At 22.8% G+C, this 21,070-nt stretch overlaps 3 protein-coding genes across 3 annotated transcripts; 2 read left to right on the top strand and 1 right to left on the bottom strand.

Moving 5' to 3' along the window:
* Positions 1-875: 875 nt before the first annotated feature.
* On the top strand, positions 876-7,585 carry Bm7873 (Glycogen synthase, putative; the record flags this gene model as incomplete). The annotated part of the gene is made up of 18 exons (XM_043073328.1): positions 876-950; positions 1,174-1,273; positions 1,488-1,597; positions 1,668-1,739; positions 1,872-1,967; positions 2,234-2,329; positions 2,472-2,557; positions 2,772-2,919; positions 3,357-3,454; positions 4,003-4,167; positions 4,570-4,690; positions 5,331-5,509; positions 6,109-6,187; positions 6,349-6,462; positions 6,600-6,726; positions 6,865-7,039; positions 7,138-7,222; positions 7,376-7,585. The coding sequence occupies 18 exons, from the start codon at positions 876-878 to the stop codon at positions 7,583-7,585; spliced, it is 2,136 nt and encodes a 711-aa protein (XP_042929262.1).
* A 7,559-nt stretch (positions 7,586-15,144) lies between these two features.
* Positions 15,145-17,073, top strand: Bm17904 (Uncharacterized protein; the record flags this gene model as incomplete). The annotated part of the gene is made up of 4 exons (XM_043073327.1): positions 15,145-15,219; positions 16,131-16,244; positions 16,698-16,743; positions 17,006-17,073. 4 exons carry the CDS (start codon positions 15,145-15,147, stop codon positions 17,071-17,073), a joined length of 303 nt encoding a protein of 100 aa, XP_042929261.1.
* A 686-nt stretch (positions 17,074-17,759) lies between these two features.
* On the bottom strand, positions 17,760-20,644 carry Bm17903 (Uncharacterized protein; the record flags this gene model as incomplete). Its single annotated transcript, XM_043073326.1, has 3 exons — positions 17,760-17,884; positions 20,181-20,238; positions 20,576-20,644. The coding sequence occupies 3 exons, from the start codon at positions 20,642-20,644 to the stop codon at positions 17,760-17,762; spliced, it is 252 nt and encodes an 83-aa protein (XP_042929260.1).
* Between the last annotated feature and the right edge of the window lie 426 nt (positions 20,645-21,070).

Below are 21,070 nucleotides of genomic sequence, written 5' to 3'. Positions count from 1 at the left end.
TCCACTCGTTTCTTCTCTCTCATTCAATTACATGTCATCAATGTTTTATTTACCTTAATATATTGACTCAATTTTAATCATCATTTTTCACTTTATCCTGCTATTTCATTTTATTCTATTTTACTTTACTAATTTCAATCGTTTGTAAAGATATCAAAGTAAAAAGAAAAAAAAAAGAAAAAGAAAAAGGAGAAAAAGAAGCGAAGAGCGAAGTAAAACATACTAATTATTATTGACAAGAGAAATTATAATTAATTAATAAAAGAAATAAACAATAATACATTATTGCAATGTCATTTTTCCTAACATTTCATTAAATATTTTATCAAAAAAAAAAAGTATAAATGATAAAAGGAAGCAAAAAGAAAAAATGTGAAAGAATTTTGATGAAATGAATGTGCTTTAGCAACAAATTCCTATTTATTTCAATGTTTGAAAATCGATTTTTGTATTTCTTGTGTATTCGTTAAATTTTATTTCTGTGTGTTCTTTCTTTTTTCTTTCTATTTATAAATGAAATAGTAAAATTAATGAGATACTTTTGTAAAGCAAAAATTATTATGAAAATTATATGTCAAATATTTTCTTGTCTTTGATTAATTAATTAATTAATTAGTGTTTAACAAGTGAGAAAGTGAATAACGGAAAGTGAAAAAGAGTGTAAAAGAATGACTAAAACAACAAACAGAGAATGGACAGGTTAAAAAAGGATCAGAAATACACTGATAAAATTGTATTGATATATAATTTGATTTGCTTTATCGATTGTCAAAGTGATTTCGTTTTTTTTTTGACTTGTAAAACATAAGTCGTTAAGTTTTTACTAATTAAATCACTTCATTTTTTCTTTTTTTTTTTTTCAATAGCTTATCTAGATGTCGGAATCAGCAACGCTGCAAAGACGTTTATCACGCAGACTTACGAATACCAAAATTGTCAAGGAACTTTCGGTATGATATCTTAATTAAATTCAATAATTTGTTTTCATTTTAAGATTAATCAGTAGCAAAAATAAAGTCAAAAACTAGTGTTAATATAAGACGTATAATTTTTATTTCTGCCAAGATTTAAATTTTCTATTTTCAAATTACAACGTTATAGCAATTTAACAAGATTTATAATTGCATTTTAATTAATTAATGATCACAAATAAATGGATAATTATTTCTTTAGAGCATAGAAAATGCTACAGTTGTTGAAATGGATCATGGTGAACAAGCGCGTCGAGAAGGTCGCTTCGTTTTTGAATGCTCTTGGGAAGTAGCTAACAAAGGTAATCATCATTTATTTTTTTCATTAATTATTATTATCAACTATTAAATTCTAATACGTATTTGCCTCTTTTTTTTTTTTTTTTTTTTTCTTCAACAAATATTCCAATCATTTATCTCGGAAATGAGTTATTAATTTATATGAGAAAATATTAATTTGCATTTTCATAGCTATAATGTTCAATTAAAGCAGAATAAATTGTAATATTAATTAAGTTGGCGGAATATACACAGTATTACGAACAAAAGCATCGGTAACAACTGAAGAATTAGGTGATCAGTACTGCATGTTGGGTCCATATAAGGAAGAACGAGTAAAATTGGAAGTAAGCATCTCAATATTTACAAAGATGGTATTGAAACTATATGATAGTTTGTTGTTATTTGAAATTTTAGGTTGAAATTTTACAACCTGACTCATCATCACTGAAATATGCTTTGGATCAGTTACGAGATCTTGGCTTTAAGGTATCACCATCTTATCTGATTTTAGTCGCATAACATTACAACATCCTTCTCTTTCCTTTTTTTTTCTTCCGTTTTCTTTTTTTTTTAATTTGTTTTTATAATTGAAATAATTATACCATCAAAATTTTTAAGGCTACTTATGGTAGATGGTTAATTGATGGCTATCCAAAAGTAGTACTATTTGATATAGTTTCAGCTGCTTGGAAACTTGATCAGTGGAAACAAGAGGTTTTAATTGTCAATAATTTGGAAATAAATCATAAATTTTTTAAATTATAGAAAATTTTCCTTTATCTTTCTTATATCAATATTTCATTGGATTATGCAATCATTTTTGTTTATATTACTCATTATCAGTTGTCGATGATTGCACTTACTTCAATCAACCTATTGTTAAAAAAAATTACTAATAGTTAATTTTTAAAAACAATCTTTTTACTTATCACAAATTAATTAGCCCTTAATTATATCAGCTAATTACTGTGATGCTTCAGTTATGGGATTCGTGTAAAATCGGTATACCATATCATGATAGCGAATCGAATGATGCAGTTGTATTGGGTTTCATGGTTGCAATATTCATTCAAAAGGTTGATTTTTCATCATTTTTTTTAACAAATGAAAATTGACGCAAAAAGAAACTTTGATCTATAATAGTTTTAAAATTAGTTGGTTTATAAAAGAAAGAATTATTTTTTGCAAATTTTTTTTTTATCAATAAATTTATTTTAGTATTTGTATGCAATAGAAGGTTATCAACCATTATGTGTAGCTCATTTTCATGAGTGGCAAGCTGGTATTGGTCTTATCTTGTCCAGGTAGTAATAATTATATTAATTTGTAAAAGTTCGTTAATAAATTATTTTATTTTGATCAACCACTCATTCTAATAATAAAAATTAGTGGAGAAATGAAATGTTTTCATTTTTTGTATTTTCGTTTAAAATTGTTTAAAATATTACATTTGCATTTAATAATTTAATAGTAATCATTACACATAAATATTCGAAGTAATACCTCAAATATTTTAAGTAATACTTTAAAACATATATTAGAACTAGCAAATTGTTATTTCATACTATGGAAAACGAATGTTTCAACAATTTTTACAACACATGCTACCTTACTGGGAAGATATCTCTGTGCTTCCGGTGCAGACCTGTACAACAATATTGATAAAGTTTGAAATTCAGTTTTTCATTTCTAATTTTTATATGAACAAAAAATATTATATCTGTATTACCAATGTTTGTTTAAGTATTTTCATTTAATATTCGAAATAAAAAAAATAAAAATACAAAAAAAAATAATAGCTTAATTCTAGTCCATTCAACGATTTATGATCAATAATAATTAAGCATTAATCAGAGTATAAATGTGATCTAGTGAAATAATCTAAGCTTATTTACTTTGTTATTTAAAATAGATTGTACTCAGAATAAGAGCTTAATTATATTGAATGCAAATTTAAATAAAATCGTAGGAAAGAAAAAGCAAGAGAAAAATGATTATAATGTATTCATTTGATTCAATTAAAATAAAAAATCTAAAATTTAACAAGAATGATAATTAAGTATTTTGTATTTTTAAATATTAAAATAAAATTGAATTTTATAGTTTGATGTTGATCGCGAAGCAGGGATACGCCAAATTTATCATAGATATTGTATTGAAAGAGCAGCGGCTAATTTGGCGCATATTTTTACAACTGTAAGGTTAGCTAATACTTTTTAATTTTTTAATCTTTGTACATATTATGGATATTCTTCAAACATAATTTAATCGGGAAAAAAGTGGTATCAAAATTTATTTTTCTATTTTACTTCAATAAATTCCACTTCAATTCAATATTTTTTTTTATCTCAATGTATTTTTTTTTTTTTAAATTAATTCAATGTGCAAGAAATCTATTTATTTATCAGTTAATTTTTTACTAAATTTAAATTTGAGCTTTAAATAGATTTCAATTTTTCCTACTTCAAAGTAACCAAAATTTAATTATCAATTAATATCTTTTTTTTTCTTTGCTCATAACAACAGACAGAAAAGTATACAAAAGCTAAAATATTACAAATAACAAACAAAGTTTGTTTGTTACTTTTTTTTTCTTCTTCTTCTTACACTTTTACCCTTGCACTTCAATTGATGACATTCTTCCTTACTTCAATAAAAATAAAAATTCAAAATATTTGATTTAATTATTATTTCGATTTTAATTTAACCAATTTCTTTCTCTTTCTCCTTTTTTTTTAAAAAATTGCAGTGAAATAACAGGTCTTGAGGCGACACATTTAATTAAAAGGAAGCCGGATATTTTAACGCCAAATGGTTTGAATGTGGTGAAATTTGCAGCTTTACATGAATTTCAAAATTTGCATTCAGTTGCAAAAGAGAAAATTCATGATTTTATCCGTGGACATTTTTATGGGTTCGATATTATTTGTTCAAAAATTTCACTCTTTTAACAAAAAATTGTTTGTGAAATTTTAAAATGACGTATTAATTAAATGAAAGATATGGTTAATTTCAGTTTAGACATTTTAGTGTTATATAAAGTTTTTGTTTGACATTAAAAAATATCCGAGTATAAGAAAAAAAAAAAAACATTTTTTCGAAACAAGTTGAAAAGTTAAGCAGTATTTTTTATATTAGGAATGCTAATAAACTGAACAGATATATTCCGGTTGCATATCTCGTACTGTATAATAGCGGTACCATTGAAACATATACGACAATACGTAGTGATAATTAATACTGATAATAAAATGAGTAGTGGTAAAAAAGAACATTATATATATATATATATATATATATACATTTTTTTTTTCAGACATTATGATTTTAATTTGGATAAAACAATTTATTTATTTACTGCCGGACGGTATGAATTTACAAATAAAGGTGGCGATTTTTTTATTGAAGCATTGGCAAGATTAAATTATCTTCTAAAGGTATGTTAGTAGTATAATATCACATTTAATGATTTATTTTTATATTTTCTGTTCTGCTATAATGCATTCTAATTTTTTGCCTTTTAACATAATTTCAATGACTAAAAAAATGACTATTTTAAGATTTTTATTTTTTAACATCTGATTATAAGCTTTTTGTTCTTTAAAATTTTACTTTACTGTATTTTTTATGTGCAATAAAATAAATGAATCATTGGAATAAAATTGTTAGAATAGATATTAACATGTCAGCTTAACCAACTCTTGGAAACTGTAGCGGAAAACATTCATTTATAATTAGCAAGCAGTAACAAATGGTAGCAAGTGGTAGCAAATGGTAGCAAACGGTGACAAGCGGTATAAACTGCTATACGTGTTTATATATTTTGTACATCACCATTTATGCATAATTAATTAGCAAGTATTAATAAACTTGAGAGTAAAAAATATATTGAAGTAAACAAATTAAAGCTAATGAAATTCTCCTTTTTTTTAAAAATCTTTTCTTTTGAATGTTTATTTCTCTATCACTGTTTGCTTGTTTGTTTGTTTGTTTTACTTCTTTTTAATAATTACTTCTTTTTCAAGTTTTTTTTTTTTTTTTTTTATCTACACACTGACATAAGCAATGTTAATTTAGACATCAACTGATGCAAATTGTAAAGATGTCACCGTGGTTGCATTTATTATTTATCCCGCAGCAGCAAATTCATTCAATGTGGAATCATTAAAGGGACAAGCGGTATGCAAGCAATTACATAATACAATATCAAGAATAAAAGAAAACTTAGCATCAAGAATGTTCGAAGCATGCTTGAAGTTTGTTTTAAAGTTTGGGATTTTGTACATTTATAAGAGTAGAATGTGTAATTTTTTTTTTTTAATCATTATTTGGTATTTAGCTAATTAATAAAGTACATTGATGCAAGCATAATTCTTAATATGAAATGCAAAACTATTTTTCTAATGTAAACATTATATGTAGATTATTAATAAATGGATGGACATTGTATTCTGTTTAATTTTTGTGAAAAGTTAAAAAAATTCTATAACATTTCAAAAATTTTATTTTAAGATTTATTTTATAATGTTTACTGATAATTAGAATGATAGAATAACCTAAGGATAAGATTAGAATATTAAAATGCTCAAAATGTTTGATTTTTCATTAGTATCAGTTTGCATTTTTCATGATATTACTCGTTATTTTCAAGCATTTGTTGTTGAGACCATTTTTTTTTTTCTTATTAATTAAATTATTTTAGCTGAACAATAAATAATTGCTGTGTTAAACTAAAAGAACAAAAAGAATACTTTTAAGTATTTCTATTCAAATTGATGATATACGTTCATATACATTGAAAATATTTACAAATTAAAAACAAAAAAAAAAAAAAAAAAAAGATGAAAATATTTAGAGGTCGTATACCAGATATGGAGGATTTACTACTTCCAGATGAACGTATCCAATTAAAGCGTTGCATACTAAGTGCAAAGGTAAACTTTATTTAATGAATCATAAAATATAAATAATAATGACAATAATAATAATAATAATGAGCATATTTTTAAAGAGATTTTTTTCTAATTCAAACGTTGGTTCCAAATTTTTCTAAATTTTTACATTAAATCTTGATTAATTCATTAATTTCATTAAGCGTGATAATTTGCCTCCAATATGTACGCATAATATGCTTGATGATGCTTGTGATCCCGTATTAAATGCTTTCCGACGTACTCAACTTATAAATCAACCGTTTGATCGCGTTAAAGTATGTTCGGTTACTTTTTTTTTTTTTTCATTTTTATAATTTTTTGTTTTTTTAATATTTTTCATTTTCATTTTTATGATTAAGAACGAATAATTTTGATTTTTAACATTTTAATTGCCAATAATTTATCACTGAAGGTAATATTCCATCCGGAATTTCTATCATCTGTTTCACCCTTAATGAATTTGGATTACGAAGATTTTGTTCGCGGTTGTCACATGGGTGTTTTTCCAAGTTACTATGAACCATGGGGTTATACACCAGGTTTAATATTTATTAATTCATTTTATTATCAATCAAACTTTTCTACATTGTCATTTTCTTTTTTAATTATTAAAAAAAAAAAAAAAATGAACTATTTCTGGAAGAATTTTTGTATACTAAATAAATTTTTTTTTTCAGCTGAATGTACGGTAATGGGTGTTCCATCAGTTACAACCAATCTATCCGGATTTGGTTGTTTTATTCAGGAGCAAGTGCAGGATCCTCATACATTCGGGATTTTTGTTATTGATCGCCGTTTTAAAGAACCTAATGCATCTATTGATGAACTTGCAAAAACTCTTTATGATTTTACGTTAGTAAAAATTTTACTTTACTTTCATTTTTAACGTAAAACAATTATAAAAATCATCTCAATGCTAACTTTTAATTCCGTTTTTTTTTTTTTTATAGATTACTTTCTCGTCGTCAGCGTATTATTATGCGAAATCGAACGGAAAGATTAAGCGAACTTATAGATTGGAAAACTCTTGGAACAGTATGTTTACTTTATCATTTAATATCACTTATGGTCTATATTTTGAGAAGCACAAATCTCAATGAATTTCTATTTTCAATTAAAATATGATACAAAAAAAAAGAAAAAGAATTTATTTTCTCTTTACTATGTTAATAAATTGAAGAATTACAGTTTTATCGTGAAGCACGACGAAAAGCACTGGAAGTTACGCATCCAAATTTCATGCAAGTAATCGAAGAAACTGTTAAAAAAATGTCACGACCAACATCAGCACCATCAACACCGACTACAAGTCGATCGGTGTCACCATACGATAGCGATGAATCAGACACCGCGGAACAAGAAGCATTTGAAGCAAAAGCATGGGCGGAAGCTAATTAGATAAACTTTTATTTCAGAATATTTGATTACATGCTTAATTTATTAAAATGTTTATCAGTTATCATTTTTTTCTTTTTGCTAACAATTTATATTAATATAACATCTATTTAAATCTAAATTTGTTAACCTAAATCATATTACTTCGCGCAATCATCAAAAAGTAAAAATTCATGAATATAAATTGCTAAATTTTTAATCAATACAGTAGAAGTTACATTTTCATCGTCTTTTTTCTTTATATTTCCTTCCTAAATCTATTATCGGTGTAAAAAAAAAAAAAAAAAAAACTAAACTTTTTAGCAGAAAATTCTGGATAAGTTATTATTTAAGAAAAAATAAGAAGAAAGAAAGGGATAGAATAGGGTTCTTTTGATAATAAAATTGAAATTCTCTGTCTTTAAATATTATAGAAAAAAATTTTTTAGAAATATTTTTAGAGTTTATAATTAGCCTTCTTTTTTGTTTTACCAATTTTATAGTTTACCATCACTATTTTCTAATCATTATAATTAAAATTATAATTACAATCTTCTAACTTTCATTTTCATGCAAGCTTTCTCATTAAATGAATTAGTATAATGATTATACCATATCATATTATGATTTTTCTTTTTATTATTGTAACCTGTTGCTTTTATCATGAAATTAATCAAAATATGTGCCTAATCTTTTGTGCTATTATAATCTGCTTTAGCATTTTATACCTGTTTCTTTTCTAATTTTGCAAATATTTTATCATTTTTCATCAATAAATTTTTTATTAAATAGCTTAATTTTGTTTTAATAGTAAAAATAGCAAAAATTCATAGAAAAGAAATATTTTTAGGCTGTTCATATAATTATACTTATGCTGTTATGCTCAAAGAAAATGAAATATTCCTTCTAACATTTAATAATATATTGTATGTGTGTATAAATTTTCACTTAGCTCAATTTAATTTAGAAGATTGGTATTATTGTTTGGCTTATAATTTCTATTATATGAAGTTTTCGCGACTTTCTTCTTTTCATTGTCGACCTATCTCTTTCTCTCTCATAAAGTTTTAGAACACAAAAATGAAAAAAACAAAGATATTTATAATATGGCATACATTTTTTAAATAAAAGATGATATGAATTAATTAAACATACAATAATTTTTCTCACTATTTAATCAAATTAAATTTCAATAAGTTTTGATGCGAAAAAAATGGCAATTTAGCGTTAAATATTGCATAACTGTGTTTTCTATGTTATTTTAAGTTAAAATAACTTTAAATTAAATTACAAAAATTAAATGAATTTAAAAAATTCTCAAAGCATCAATTACATCAAGTACAAATTACTTTTAAAAAAATTTATAGAAAATATAGTTCCTTTGTCAACTTCTTTCTATTCGTAATAAAAGAATAAATAGTGAATTTTTTTAGGCAAAAAAAAAAACACTACAATTTAAATGATAAAAATGAAAGAAATTAATCTGAAGAAAAAAAATAATCATTAGTATTAATTTTAAACTTTCCGGAAGTTTGCATTGATTTTCAAATTATATTCTCTGAGCATATTTTTCAAGTATGCAAAAAGGGAAAAATCATGAGAAAATCGTTGAGAATTTATAATGTGTTATGAAAAAGCATGCCATAAGCGTAATAATGCAAATTTTAAGTTTTGATTAAGTGTGTCTCGAATTGTTGCAGATGAAATATGCATATCGATTTATTGGAAGAAATGACTGATTTTAACTTATTGTTCCATTTATCGCTATGTCAGGTGGTTGTTGATCATCGCACAGCTCCCTTTTCGGTATTTACGATGAGTTATTATTCCACAGTACACCTTGTAGTATTCGAATCATGCACGGTCGCCAATTTTATCAACAGCGAAATGAATAAACAACAAATGGTTTGCATGGATGAAGCACTTATAATGGATACATCAGCTGCAACAGGAAATCGCTACTGGTTACGTAAAAGAAAACAAAATATTTATAAAATTAAAGATGTATATATTTTTAACTAATTTCTTTCAAATAATATATATATCAATGAAATTTTACAGTACTACTATTATACACGTTAATTTTTAATATTCTATAACTTTGGCATTCATGGCTGATGTGGACTTTTGGCAATTTAAAAATTATAAATTTCAAATGTTTTTCTAGACTGAAAAGAAAGGTACAAGCGGTAATAATAACAAAAAGAGTCAAAAAAAGTAAACAAAAAAGGGAAAAAAAGTGGAGGAAAGAAGGTAAAAGGTAACGACAAGGTTAAAAGTGATCCGGGGACGCGTATTACTCATTCGCGAACAAAGCAAAAGAATGGTAATTAAATTTCAAGTGATAGTGCTAAGCATCGACGTGTTAGCACTCATAAGAGTAATTGGAGTAAATTATTTAAAAATATGATGTAATAATCCATTTTTTATCCATTATTTCATTGATGATTTCTTCAAAAAAAAAATTTTTTTTTCAAGTATTTCTACTAAAACGATCTTAAAATAATATAATTTATCAATCTAAAATGATATGAATTATCAATCAAATGATCTATTTATCTATTTCAATATCCAAAACAGTATGCTCCGAAATCATTTATCTTTTTCAATGTTTCAAGCAATACAAAAATATACAGTTCAATTTTATTATCACTTACGTATTTTTTAGAAACTGCAAAAAAGAAGCAAAAGTGATTTTCATTAAAAATGCCCAGCTGATGAATTTTTCACTGCTCAAATTATGTTTAATTTAATTAAAGTGCTAAATTTACTTAATTTGAATTAAAGTTTAATTTTTAATTGAAGTGATATCACTGCATTGTCACTAATGAGCGTCAAACTGTGTATAAACAATTTTTTTTAGTATAAAATATCATTTTTTTTTTCCTTTTTTGTTCTCTTCTTATACACATTCCGAAATTTGCCAATTCTGAGACTCATTTATAAGAAACATACGAGAAATGCTGCGAATACTTTCACTTTGTTTTGTGCATTGCTAAATTCAAAGAATATTGATCTCATTAACATTTTAGTAACGCATTGTTTTGATTATCAATAATTCATAACAGATGATTGCGATATATTTAATCAAATTTTGATACATTACTGGTTTCAAAAATAATTTTAAGTTACCATATATTATTATATGAGCAAAATCTTAGCCTAAATATCTGTCATGATAAGAAAACTCCAATAACTAAATTAACTTAGGATAAGATAAGTAGTGCAAGTGCAACAACATTTCGCAAGAAAAATTATTTCAAAAACATAAAACAACTCAAAGGGTATTATAACTAGTAAATTGATTAACACATTTTTATCAGGTTAAATTATAATATATATATATATATATATATATAATTTGCTCACACCATAATAACTTACATTAATTATTCTGTTTATTACACTATATTATATTATATCATGTTATAATATTAATAATATAATATTTTTATATTATATTACATTAATATTGATATCATATTGTATTATTATATATTTTTGCACTATATTACATATCATATTTTATTATATTATATTCCATTATATACAGTTAATTTCACCTCTATTAATTTCAAATGTTTGCTTATTAGAAAAGAAAGAATTGAGAAAATATTAATAATAAATTATTAGCTAATTGAAAAATGAAATGAATAACAATGATAATAATATTCGAATGGAAAAGTATTCGATAACATTAACTTAAGCTTTTAAGCTAATATCCATAGTGACTAGAAAATTATTTTATTGTTGGTTTTGTCGAATTGAAACACCGGAATTTGTTCACACCATAATAATTGATATCGCTTTTGAATTTTTATTTTTCATTTTTTCTAATTTTTTTTCCAATTTTTTTGGTTTTTTTTTTTTTTTTTTTTTTTTAATTTTTGATTTTTATAAGCAAGTTGTATTTAATTGATATTTAAAAATTAATGGCATATTATATTATTTCTAACTTTTTTTCTTTTCATTTTTTCTTTCTGCAATTTTTTTTTACCTATTTTTTTTTCACTTTCATTTGTTTAAAATTTCAAGTTCAAAAATTTTCTAAAATTATTAAGTGAACAAATTTAAAAACTTGATAGAATAAGTTCTGTTATGCTTTTATTGTAATTAATTTCACTTTCAAAATATATTAAGCATGTGAAAATTTCTTATTTGCAAGATTAGCAACAATAACAAACTATGTCAAATTTCTCTATCAAATCGGCTTATTTAGCTTATTTAAACTAAGATGAAAAATTTTTCAAGTAGTGGCAGAACTTGTATAACTTTCAATAATCTTAACTTTCCTTCTTTCAATATTTTCAGTAATTCCTTCAATATTCGACAATAAGAAGGTGTGATAATAGATGAGCTGAAAAGTAAATCAGAAAAAAAGAAGTTTCATGGATTAGAATTGAAATTCATTTGTAGAATTATATTTTATAGTTCATAATAAAAAATTCGAACGAACTATGATTTATTTTTAAATAAAATATTTATTGATTGCAAGTTGAATTAAAATAAAATTATTTCTATTTCAATTTAACTTGCTATATTTGATCGGTTGATTTTCCACTTCCTTTTTCTGATTATCTCTATTTCTTTTTTATTACATTACAGATTGAGAAAACCAATTTTTCATTTTTTTTTACCTTTTCTGCTAATTTACGAAAAAAAAAATTCATTTTTTTTTTTCAAATATTAAAAAAGAACGATAAGAACATGCCATACACATTTTTGTTTTTTTTTTTGTCACATAGCTTTAACATTTTTATCATTAACAAATACTTTAGAATTGATTGATTATTATAACTGTTTGATTCGTGTGATTAAGAAAAAATTTTTTAACAATGAAATAATATGAATTAAGCCTAAGTTAAGCTTAGATTAATATTATTTACAAATTAATTGAAAAATTTTTCAAAAAAAAAAGTAAAAAAACAAACAAAAAATTCAAAATGAATATTTCATATTTTATATTAAATATGAAACATTTACAAGATTTATTTAACAAAAAAATTTTCAGATTAGCTAATATAACAATTACTGCACCCATCATTCATTAACATTTCTTCTTACAAAATGAAATTTCTTTTTAGCATTTTTAGCATAAAATTAAACGAATAATTTAAGATTTTCATTTCTTCTTTTTTTTACAATCAGTAGAAATAAATTGGATTCAGTGATGCAAAAAAAAAAAGAAAAATTAACCATAAATTTAAAAAGAAAAACAGAAAAATTAATAGCAAAATGTTGCTGATATTTTGCAAATATTTGCCAAATTTTCTTTCTAGCAAAGTAATATCATACAAAATTTTTTAATGTTATCAGTACTTTCAATATTTCATTGACTTTTCTGAATTTATTTTTTATTTTTATTTGATCAATTCCAGCGATATTTTACAAATACTTTCAGGCATTTTTAAAATTTTAAAAAATTTCTATTCCAACTATTTTATCTTTTTTTCCTTTTTTTTGCTAGAACATTTGTCTAAAATTTACCTAAAATAATTACAACACAAGAAAAATCTATCAATTATTCCTGTATTGAATTTCTTCTTTTACTGCCATTATTATTCAATTGGCCAGCAAAGATTTTAAAATCAATTAAATTTAGACGCTAAAATTTGCTATAGACTTATTTCACTTTTGTGAGGAATTAGCTAAACTTCATGATTTATTACAAATCCATAATTTCTTTTTTTTTTTTTTTTTTTCTATTTGTTTATGAAATATTATTGTTAAATCATTCAGTAATTTAGCATGTAATTTTCATTACTATCTATCTTTTTTTGTTTTTGTTTACAATCAAAATTTGTCTGCTTTAATCACTATTTTGCTTCATTTACAGCTTTTTCCTCGATTCTTTTTTTTTTATTTTCTTATTTTCAATTTTAAAGAAATAATTTATATATTTGAATGAATAAAAGAACAAAAAATAAGGAACAATTGATAAATAAAAAATAAATACAACTTTTATCATATTAAACTTAAGGAACAAACAAAGAAATGTTGCCTTGTTTTCGTTTTAAAATTATTTTATAGAAATTACTAAGCCTATGAAGATGTGTAAAAATTATTTTTTTAATCAGTCATAAAAATTAAAAATAAATTATATTTATAAATGCATAATATATTCAAAGAAGATAGGATGTACATTTCAACAAAAAAAAAAAAAAAAAAAAATGAGGCTTATAGAATTATTTTGACATAGATGAATGATAGATAAATGTCAAATTTGTTCTCTCATATAAGAAATGACAATTTGTCGCATATAGGAAAATGATAAACGAGGTGAAGAAAATGGAAAAAAGAAATTTTTTTTTTAGAATTAAGAAAAATTTTTCGTATAATGTTCATGAAATGAAATTTTTTCATCTCTGAGATTTTCATTATTTTTTCGTTGGAAATTCAGAAGCTAAAAGCTTTTAATTTTTGTTTACTTAAAATATAAAAATTCTAGAATAAATTTTAGAAATTGAATATAAGAAGGAAAAAAAAAAAACATATTACGAAGATTATGGCTACTTTTTGGATTTAAACATATCATCATTTTTCTTTTCTCATAATTTTTATTTAGGAAATTAATTAATTTTACATTATTGTTTTTAACAGTTACACATATTAATTTCGCATTATCCATTACCAAAAGATCGTTTTTTTTTATCATTTCTTCTTATCAATTCAGTTATTATCAGTCATTCATCAGTTTGATTATATGTCTAATCTTTTCTGCTTCTTTTGTTTTGTTTGGTATATTGAATATATCACATTGCATTAATTGCATATTTTGATTAGTTAAAAAAAATCTGCGAATTTCATTCAATTCTTTTTTTTTCATCCGAAATTGTAAGGATCAATTATTTCATTACAAATGAATATAAATTTATGACGAATATCATGAAACTTTAGCATTTATTTATTTTCTTTCATTTTTTTTTTTTTTTTATTACATAAAAGTTTATATTAAATTTTAACAATAAAAACGCGAAGCGAATATATAGAAAAAACTATTTGTTAGAATAGCATATTGTCTTAATTACATTAATTCAAACAATTGTTTTTTTTTTTTCTAACTTATTGTTATTAATGTAGAAAATGAAATTATTAACTTTTGCAATTTTAATGTTTGCTAATTTTATTTTTCACATTTTCTCTCACTTTCAGTCTCTCCCACTCTTTGTTATCATTTTTTAGCTAATTTTTTCGTGAAAAATAAATATTATTTCGAAGCTTTCAAGCCTGTAAAAAAAGAAAGTAAAATTACACTTAAATTAATGAACTATTACTAATGATTAGTAAAAGTTTGTTGTTTGTTGTTTATTGTTATTGAACAAAATTATTGGTTTTGTTCACTATTAAAAAAGAAAAAGAAAAGTGAAATTAAAAAAAAAAAAAAAAATCCTCCACATTATTTATTACCATTTCCATAATTAAATCAATTTTGAAATGAATTAATTTTTTCTAATTTTCAGATTGTTTAATACAAAATTGATAAAAGTTTAATCAGTATGATAATTGCGATGATATTACGCTATTCGATGATACAAATAATAATTGTAACAAGCATATTAAGCCATCTAACTTATTCCTATGAAATGGACGACAATAATAATAAGTGCCTCAGTGAATTTGGCCCTATTTACTGTAACTTACTAGAGTATGCCAATGAAGTAAGCAAAAAATAAATCTTTTTTTTTTTTGTTTTGGAAAAAAGTAATTAAAATTTAAAGGTTTCACTTTATTTATTAGTTTTTTAATAAATTTTAAATTATTTGGTAATTTTAATTTTTCTCATAATTTTGTATATTAGTGATATATATAAAAAAAAAAAAAAAAAAAAAAACATGACTAATAATGTATATTGAGTTATATCAAAAGATTTTTATTTAAATTTTTTTTTTTTTGGAAAAAAAGGCTAATTTACTTTTACAATTATTTTTCGTTTATGCAGCGTTTATGCAGTGAAAAATAATTTGCATTTCAATATATTATTATTTAAGATATGCAAAATTGTACTAAAATTTTCATAGCATAAAAAAGTAATTAAAAAAGGTGAAAAGAAATTTTGTAAAGTAATGAAAAAAACTTTCTTATATTTTCATTTGAGAAAAATTAAGGAATAATGAGTGTTTAATTATTGAAAGCTTTGAATGAGTAATTATTGTAAAAAATTTTTTTTAATTACGAAATTGTTTGAATGATTTGTGAAAACAACATTTCATAAAACACATATTTCTATCTGATTAAATGATATCGATAATATTAGATATGATTAATTTTATATAAAAAATTTAATATTATATGAAAATATTAAATTAACTATTTAAATAAGCTAAATTCTTCTTTTTTTTTTTTTTTTTTAAATTTGAACAAAAGTTTCTGTATAACTGTTTTATTCATTTGCATCTTTTATTTTTTGAACTAACTCTCAATTTCATTCTCATTAATAAGCACATTAATACAGCATATGCAATTCCAACCATTTTATTTTTCAAAAATATGACAAAGAGTAAGATAATGAGAAATTATAATATTTTTAATATTAATTAATTATTTAGTAATATATTTTCTAATAATTCAGCAACCTGTACGTATGCCAACAATGCAACAGCTAAATCAAAAGCGAACACTGAATAAAGCACGGAACAAATTGATTAAATCAAGTCGATTCTGGGGTAAACGAAATGTTGATACGGTATTTATTGATAAATATTATTTCAATGTTAATTTTTTCTAAATTTGTAAAGTTTTTGTTTTTGTTTTTAATGTAAAATATTAGAACGAATAATAAAAATATAAGGTGGAAAATTTTTAAATGAATTTTGTAATTTTAAATAAACTTTAAATTTATGAGAAAAAATTCTGTAGCATGTAAATTATGAAAATAACTAATGAAAATTATAAATTTTGTGTTGCAGTGTGTATTGTAAAATTTTTAAATCAAAAATATTTTCAATCATATTGCAAGAGAAATGAGAAAGAAAAGAAAAAGAAAAAATGACAAAACAAAAGCATAGAGTTAATTGAATTAATATTTTCATATTTTTACAACTGTTAAATCTTTTTTTAACAAAGTTGAATAGTTGTCTTTGAAAAGAGAAATTTCAAAATTTAATTCTGAAATGAAAAAAGCTTTCTTTGGTTTCAGTTTAACGAGAATGAATCAGGTTTAATGCCTGATACCACAAATACTGGTATGTTAATAATTCACTCTTTAAAAAAAAAAAAAGAATTCAAACTTTCTATTTATTATGAATTCTGGTGGTTTTTTCATTAGTGGTATAGCTTACATTCAATTGCAAAAGTTAGATTTTAATACTTTGGAAAATGTTTTTTTTTTTTTTTTTTTATTTCAATCATTTGAGTAGTGAATATTTAGCAGCAAATTTTTCCTAATAAATCAAAGGATTTGTTTTGAAAAATCGCCGAATTATTTAAGATAATTTTTTATTTTAGATGGACCATACAGACGATTAGGCCATCAGAAGTTTGGACTTGCATTATCAAGTCGTTTCTGGGGCTAAGCAACAATTACACACTTCTTCGACAAACATTTCATTTATTCATCAATTAATTTACCCGAAATTTTTGATGGAAAAAAAATAACTTTACAAAAGTTTATATTAAAAGTTATCATCCAAGATTTTTGCAAAATTTGACTTCAAGGCTGTCATTTTTATTGTCATATTCCAATAATTTTTATTTCTTCTTTTTTTTTTGCTGGTAAATATGATATCATAATTGAATAATTAATTCATATCTGATGATATACAGAAACTTTCATTAAAAAAATCTATCATTCATTAATTTCGTTTTTACAAATTGATTTTTACAAACAACATACATTTATAAAAATTATGCATAAATGAATTATCGGAAATTGAAAATTGAAATTAAATTCAATTTATGTCATGAAATGATAAAAGGAGATTATTCCAAAGAAGAAATGTGAAATTCTTAAAAGTGTAATGTTGATTTATTATTTAAGCTTATCAATATTGTCAATTAATGATAACAATATTTAAACCTATTGGTATTATCAATTAGTGATAACAGTACTTGAGCTTACTATGTTATATCAAAACAAATATTTACTCAAACATTGTTAAATGATACACAGTAAATGATATAAGGTAAACGACTATCAATTCATTTAATAATTGCTTTAGCATAATAATTCATATTATCAATCATAGTATCATATAGCAATTCATTGTGCAACAACTAATTTTTCACAACAAAATGTCGCCAAATATTCTTGCGAACATTTCCCGTAATCGCAACAAACTGTCGCAACACCTCGACGATAGCTACGATTTGATTTCCTATCAGCATCTATAAATTTATAATTTTGTACTAAATAAAAACAAAAAGAAAAAAGGGAAAATTTTTTCAAATTCTTAATCACTATCATATTATAAACATTATACTAATAAAATGATATTCTTATCACACTTTTCAATAATTTGTTAATTATCAAATTTGCGAATTTCATAAGTATGTCATTTTTTATCATTTTAATGAAATCCAATAATTTTAACAGTACTCACGAAACTCATTTATTTATAATATTATTCAATTCTGTTGCAAAAAAAATCATTAAATAATTTTATGAATTAAATAAACGATTATTTTAACATGTTAATAATTTATGTTAAATCATTGTAAGTATAATTACGGTGGAAAAAAATCATTTGATAAGTAGCAGAAGCAAGAATAAAATCAAAGGTCATTGTGATAGTGATAGAAAATGATATGATTAATTTTTTTTTTTACAACTTTACATTTATTTCTTGCAAAATTAATCAAGTAATCTGATTAGAAATTTTAAAAATAAATCAATAGTTTCAGAATGAATTAGTCAATTTTAGATTAACATAAATGATAAATTGAACAGTGGAATTGTTTGTTGTGATAAATTGGTGATATGACCATGATTATAGAGATATGATAGAGATCTCAACAACCATGATTAAAATATTTATTAAATTATTATTTACCAGTTACATGATAGAATTGCAATCATCTGTATGTTTTACATTACTAATTGATAAGATAACGTAAAAAAGTTTGATAACGATTAGATCAAATTAATGTTAATCACAAAAAAATAGAAATATTTATGATCTGAAAAAGAATTTGCAACGAATATGGAGAAATTATGAAAAACTTTTTTTCGTATGTTGAAAAAAAAAAGTTATTCTAAAGTAATGAATATCCCATCAACGTTTAAGATAAATCAAATGAATGTTAAATCTGTATTTGTTCAATGAAAAATAAATTAATTAGTAGAATTTAAAAAACGCAATTGAAACTATTTCTCGGTAAAAAAAAAATTTAAATAACTTTAATAATCTAAATTTTAGGTCAATTTTTTTAAATATAGAAAAAACTTAGCATACACTGTTTGTTCTTTCATATTATTCTATATTTTGCTAATTTGATAATTATCAGTTTCTCAGCCAAAGAAATGATTTAGCGATGAAAAAGCAACTAAAAAACATTTTATGTTAACTATTTAAATGACAAAATTGATTGCGATTATCCATTTGATCTTATTCAAGTAAACTTCATATGGAAATAAGACCGAAACAAACTTAAACGAAAATTAAAAAATAAACAAAATTTGCCACAGTTGAAATATTATTGAAAATGATATAAATGAAAGTTAGTAAAATAATAAATCAATATTTAAGCTGATACTCGAAAAGAAAAGTAGGCTAAATTTGTTAATAAAATGAAAATAATTGAAAATTATTTTTTGCTTTCATAAAAGATGAATCACACAAAAAATGATAACATTAGCTTATGAAATGATAAAAATAATAAAACTTAAATGTAAATCTTAAATATCAATATATTCCAATAAAATTTTTTTGCATTTAATATTAGCCATAACAATAAATATTATGTCAATTTTGAAGTGTCATCCAGAATTCAGGAATGAATTCAATGACTGATTTAAAGTTATTTCCATTTACAAAGTATTAGATAAAGTAATCACTTTCTTCTCTTTTCTTTCTTTTATTTTTGCATAAGCAAAAATAAAAGAAATAATCTTCAATGATTATTTGAAGAAAGAAATAGAAATAATTATCATTCAGAAAAGAAAAAAAAAAAAACAAGGAAGTTATATGGAAAATTATTAGTTGATCGATAGGAACAACGAAAAATAATACTTAAGTGAAAGAATACAATGATAAAATCATTATAGTTTTTTTTCTTACAAAAAATTTTCTATCTGAAAACACTTTTAAATTACTGCAAGATTAAATCTTTCACACAATTAGCTGCTAATCAATTAGTAATTATTATAACAAATAAAATTCAATTATCCATTTGGATTAATTATTGGTATGTTGCAACCTTTTTTTCTTTTTTGTTTTTCTCTCGCAGAAATTTGTAACAAATACTATCATCAAAGAGAATTTCTAAAGAAGTAACAAAAATACAAAAAAAAAAAAAAAGAAAACAAATTTTTCTTCTTAACTGTTTTCTAATATAATGTTGAAATTTCATCAAAATAAAAAAGAAAGAAAGAAAAAAAGCCAAAATTATTGCATATCTTTTTTCATCTCTATAAACAAATCAAAGTAGATTTTGCATTTAATTAATTATCACATTCACTTACATATTGTATTTGTTGAACTTTGAAAGCATGGATAGGTACTATTTGTCGGAGTACATTTCTGCAATAAATTCAAATTTATCAGCTTATAAAATATTTGATCATTTTCAAAAAAAAAAAATTGTTTTAAGCATAAAAATAAATTTCGAAATTTAGAAGTTGAAATATTTTTCTGGTTTTGTGCTGGAAGATTTTTATTAAAAATTTGTGTCACAAATAATTTTGATTATTCTTTTAATAATAAGAACTTTATTTTATTAAATTCTCTTAAATAAAATAAGAACTTTATTTTATTTGAAATTTGTGCGAAATGATTAGTTGACTTAACGATGATTTACAATTTAAAAAAAAAAAAAAAAAAAAACGAGAAATCTTGATCAACTTTACTACTGATTTACCTTAATTAATGCATATATTAGCTCTCTACCGCAAATTCGAGAATAATTTGCTGATACAGTTTGTTCCATTTTATGATATGTGTTTAAAAATTTGTTAAAAGTATCAAATGTCTAAAAATTCATGAAACAAATCAATGAATAACAGAAATTGAAAATAAAAAGTAATAAAATTGAAGTCAGCTTTAAATGAATTATTGTTGAAAAATATTGAATTATTTAATTTTCCAAAAAATACTAAAAATTTAAGGCATTAAATAATATTATATTTTATTAATGGCTATAATCATTCCAAAATAATAAATTCAAAGTATTTGTATATATTTCAATAAATTATCGATTGATTAGAACAGTTCAATCTTACTTGAATATTAACAGCTACTTCAGTTGCTCCTAGAGTGGAATATTTGATCATAAATGCCATAAAGATATATAAGAAAATGATATTCCGGAATATCATCCGGAAGCTTGAATAATACATATTTTCTAGTCTTCAGC

This window comes from Brugia malayi (assembly GCF_000002995.4).
Source record: "Brugia malayi strain FR3 genome assembly, contig: Bm_v4_ChrX_scaffold_001, whole genome shotgun sequence".
NCBI lineage: Eukaryota > Metazoa > Nematoda > Chromadorea > Rhabditida > Onchocercidae > Brugia > Brugia malayi.
This window is presented reverse-complemented; position numbering and strand designations above follow the sequence as displayed.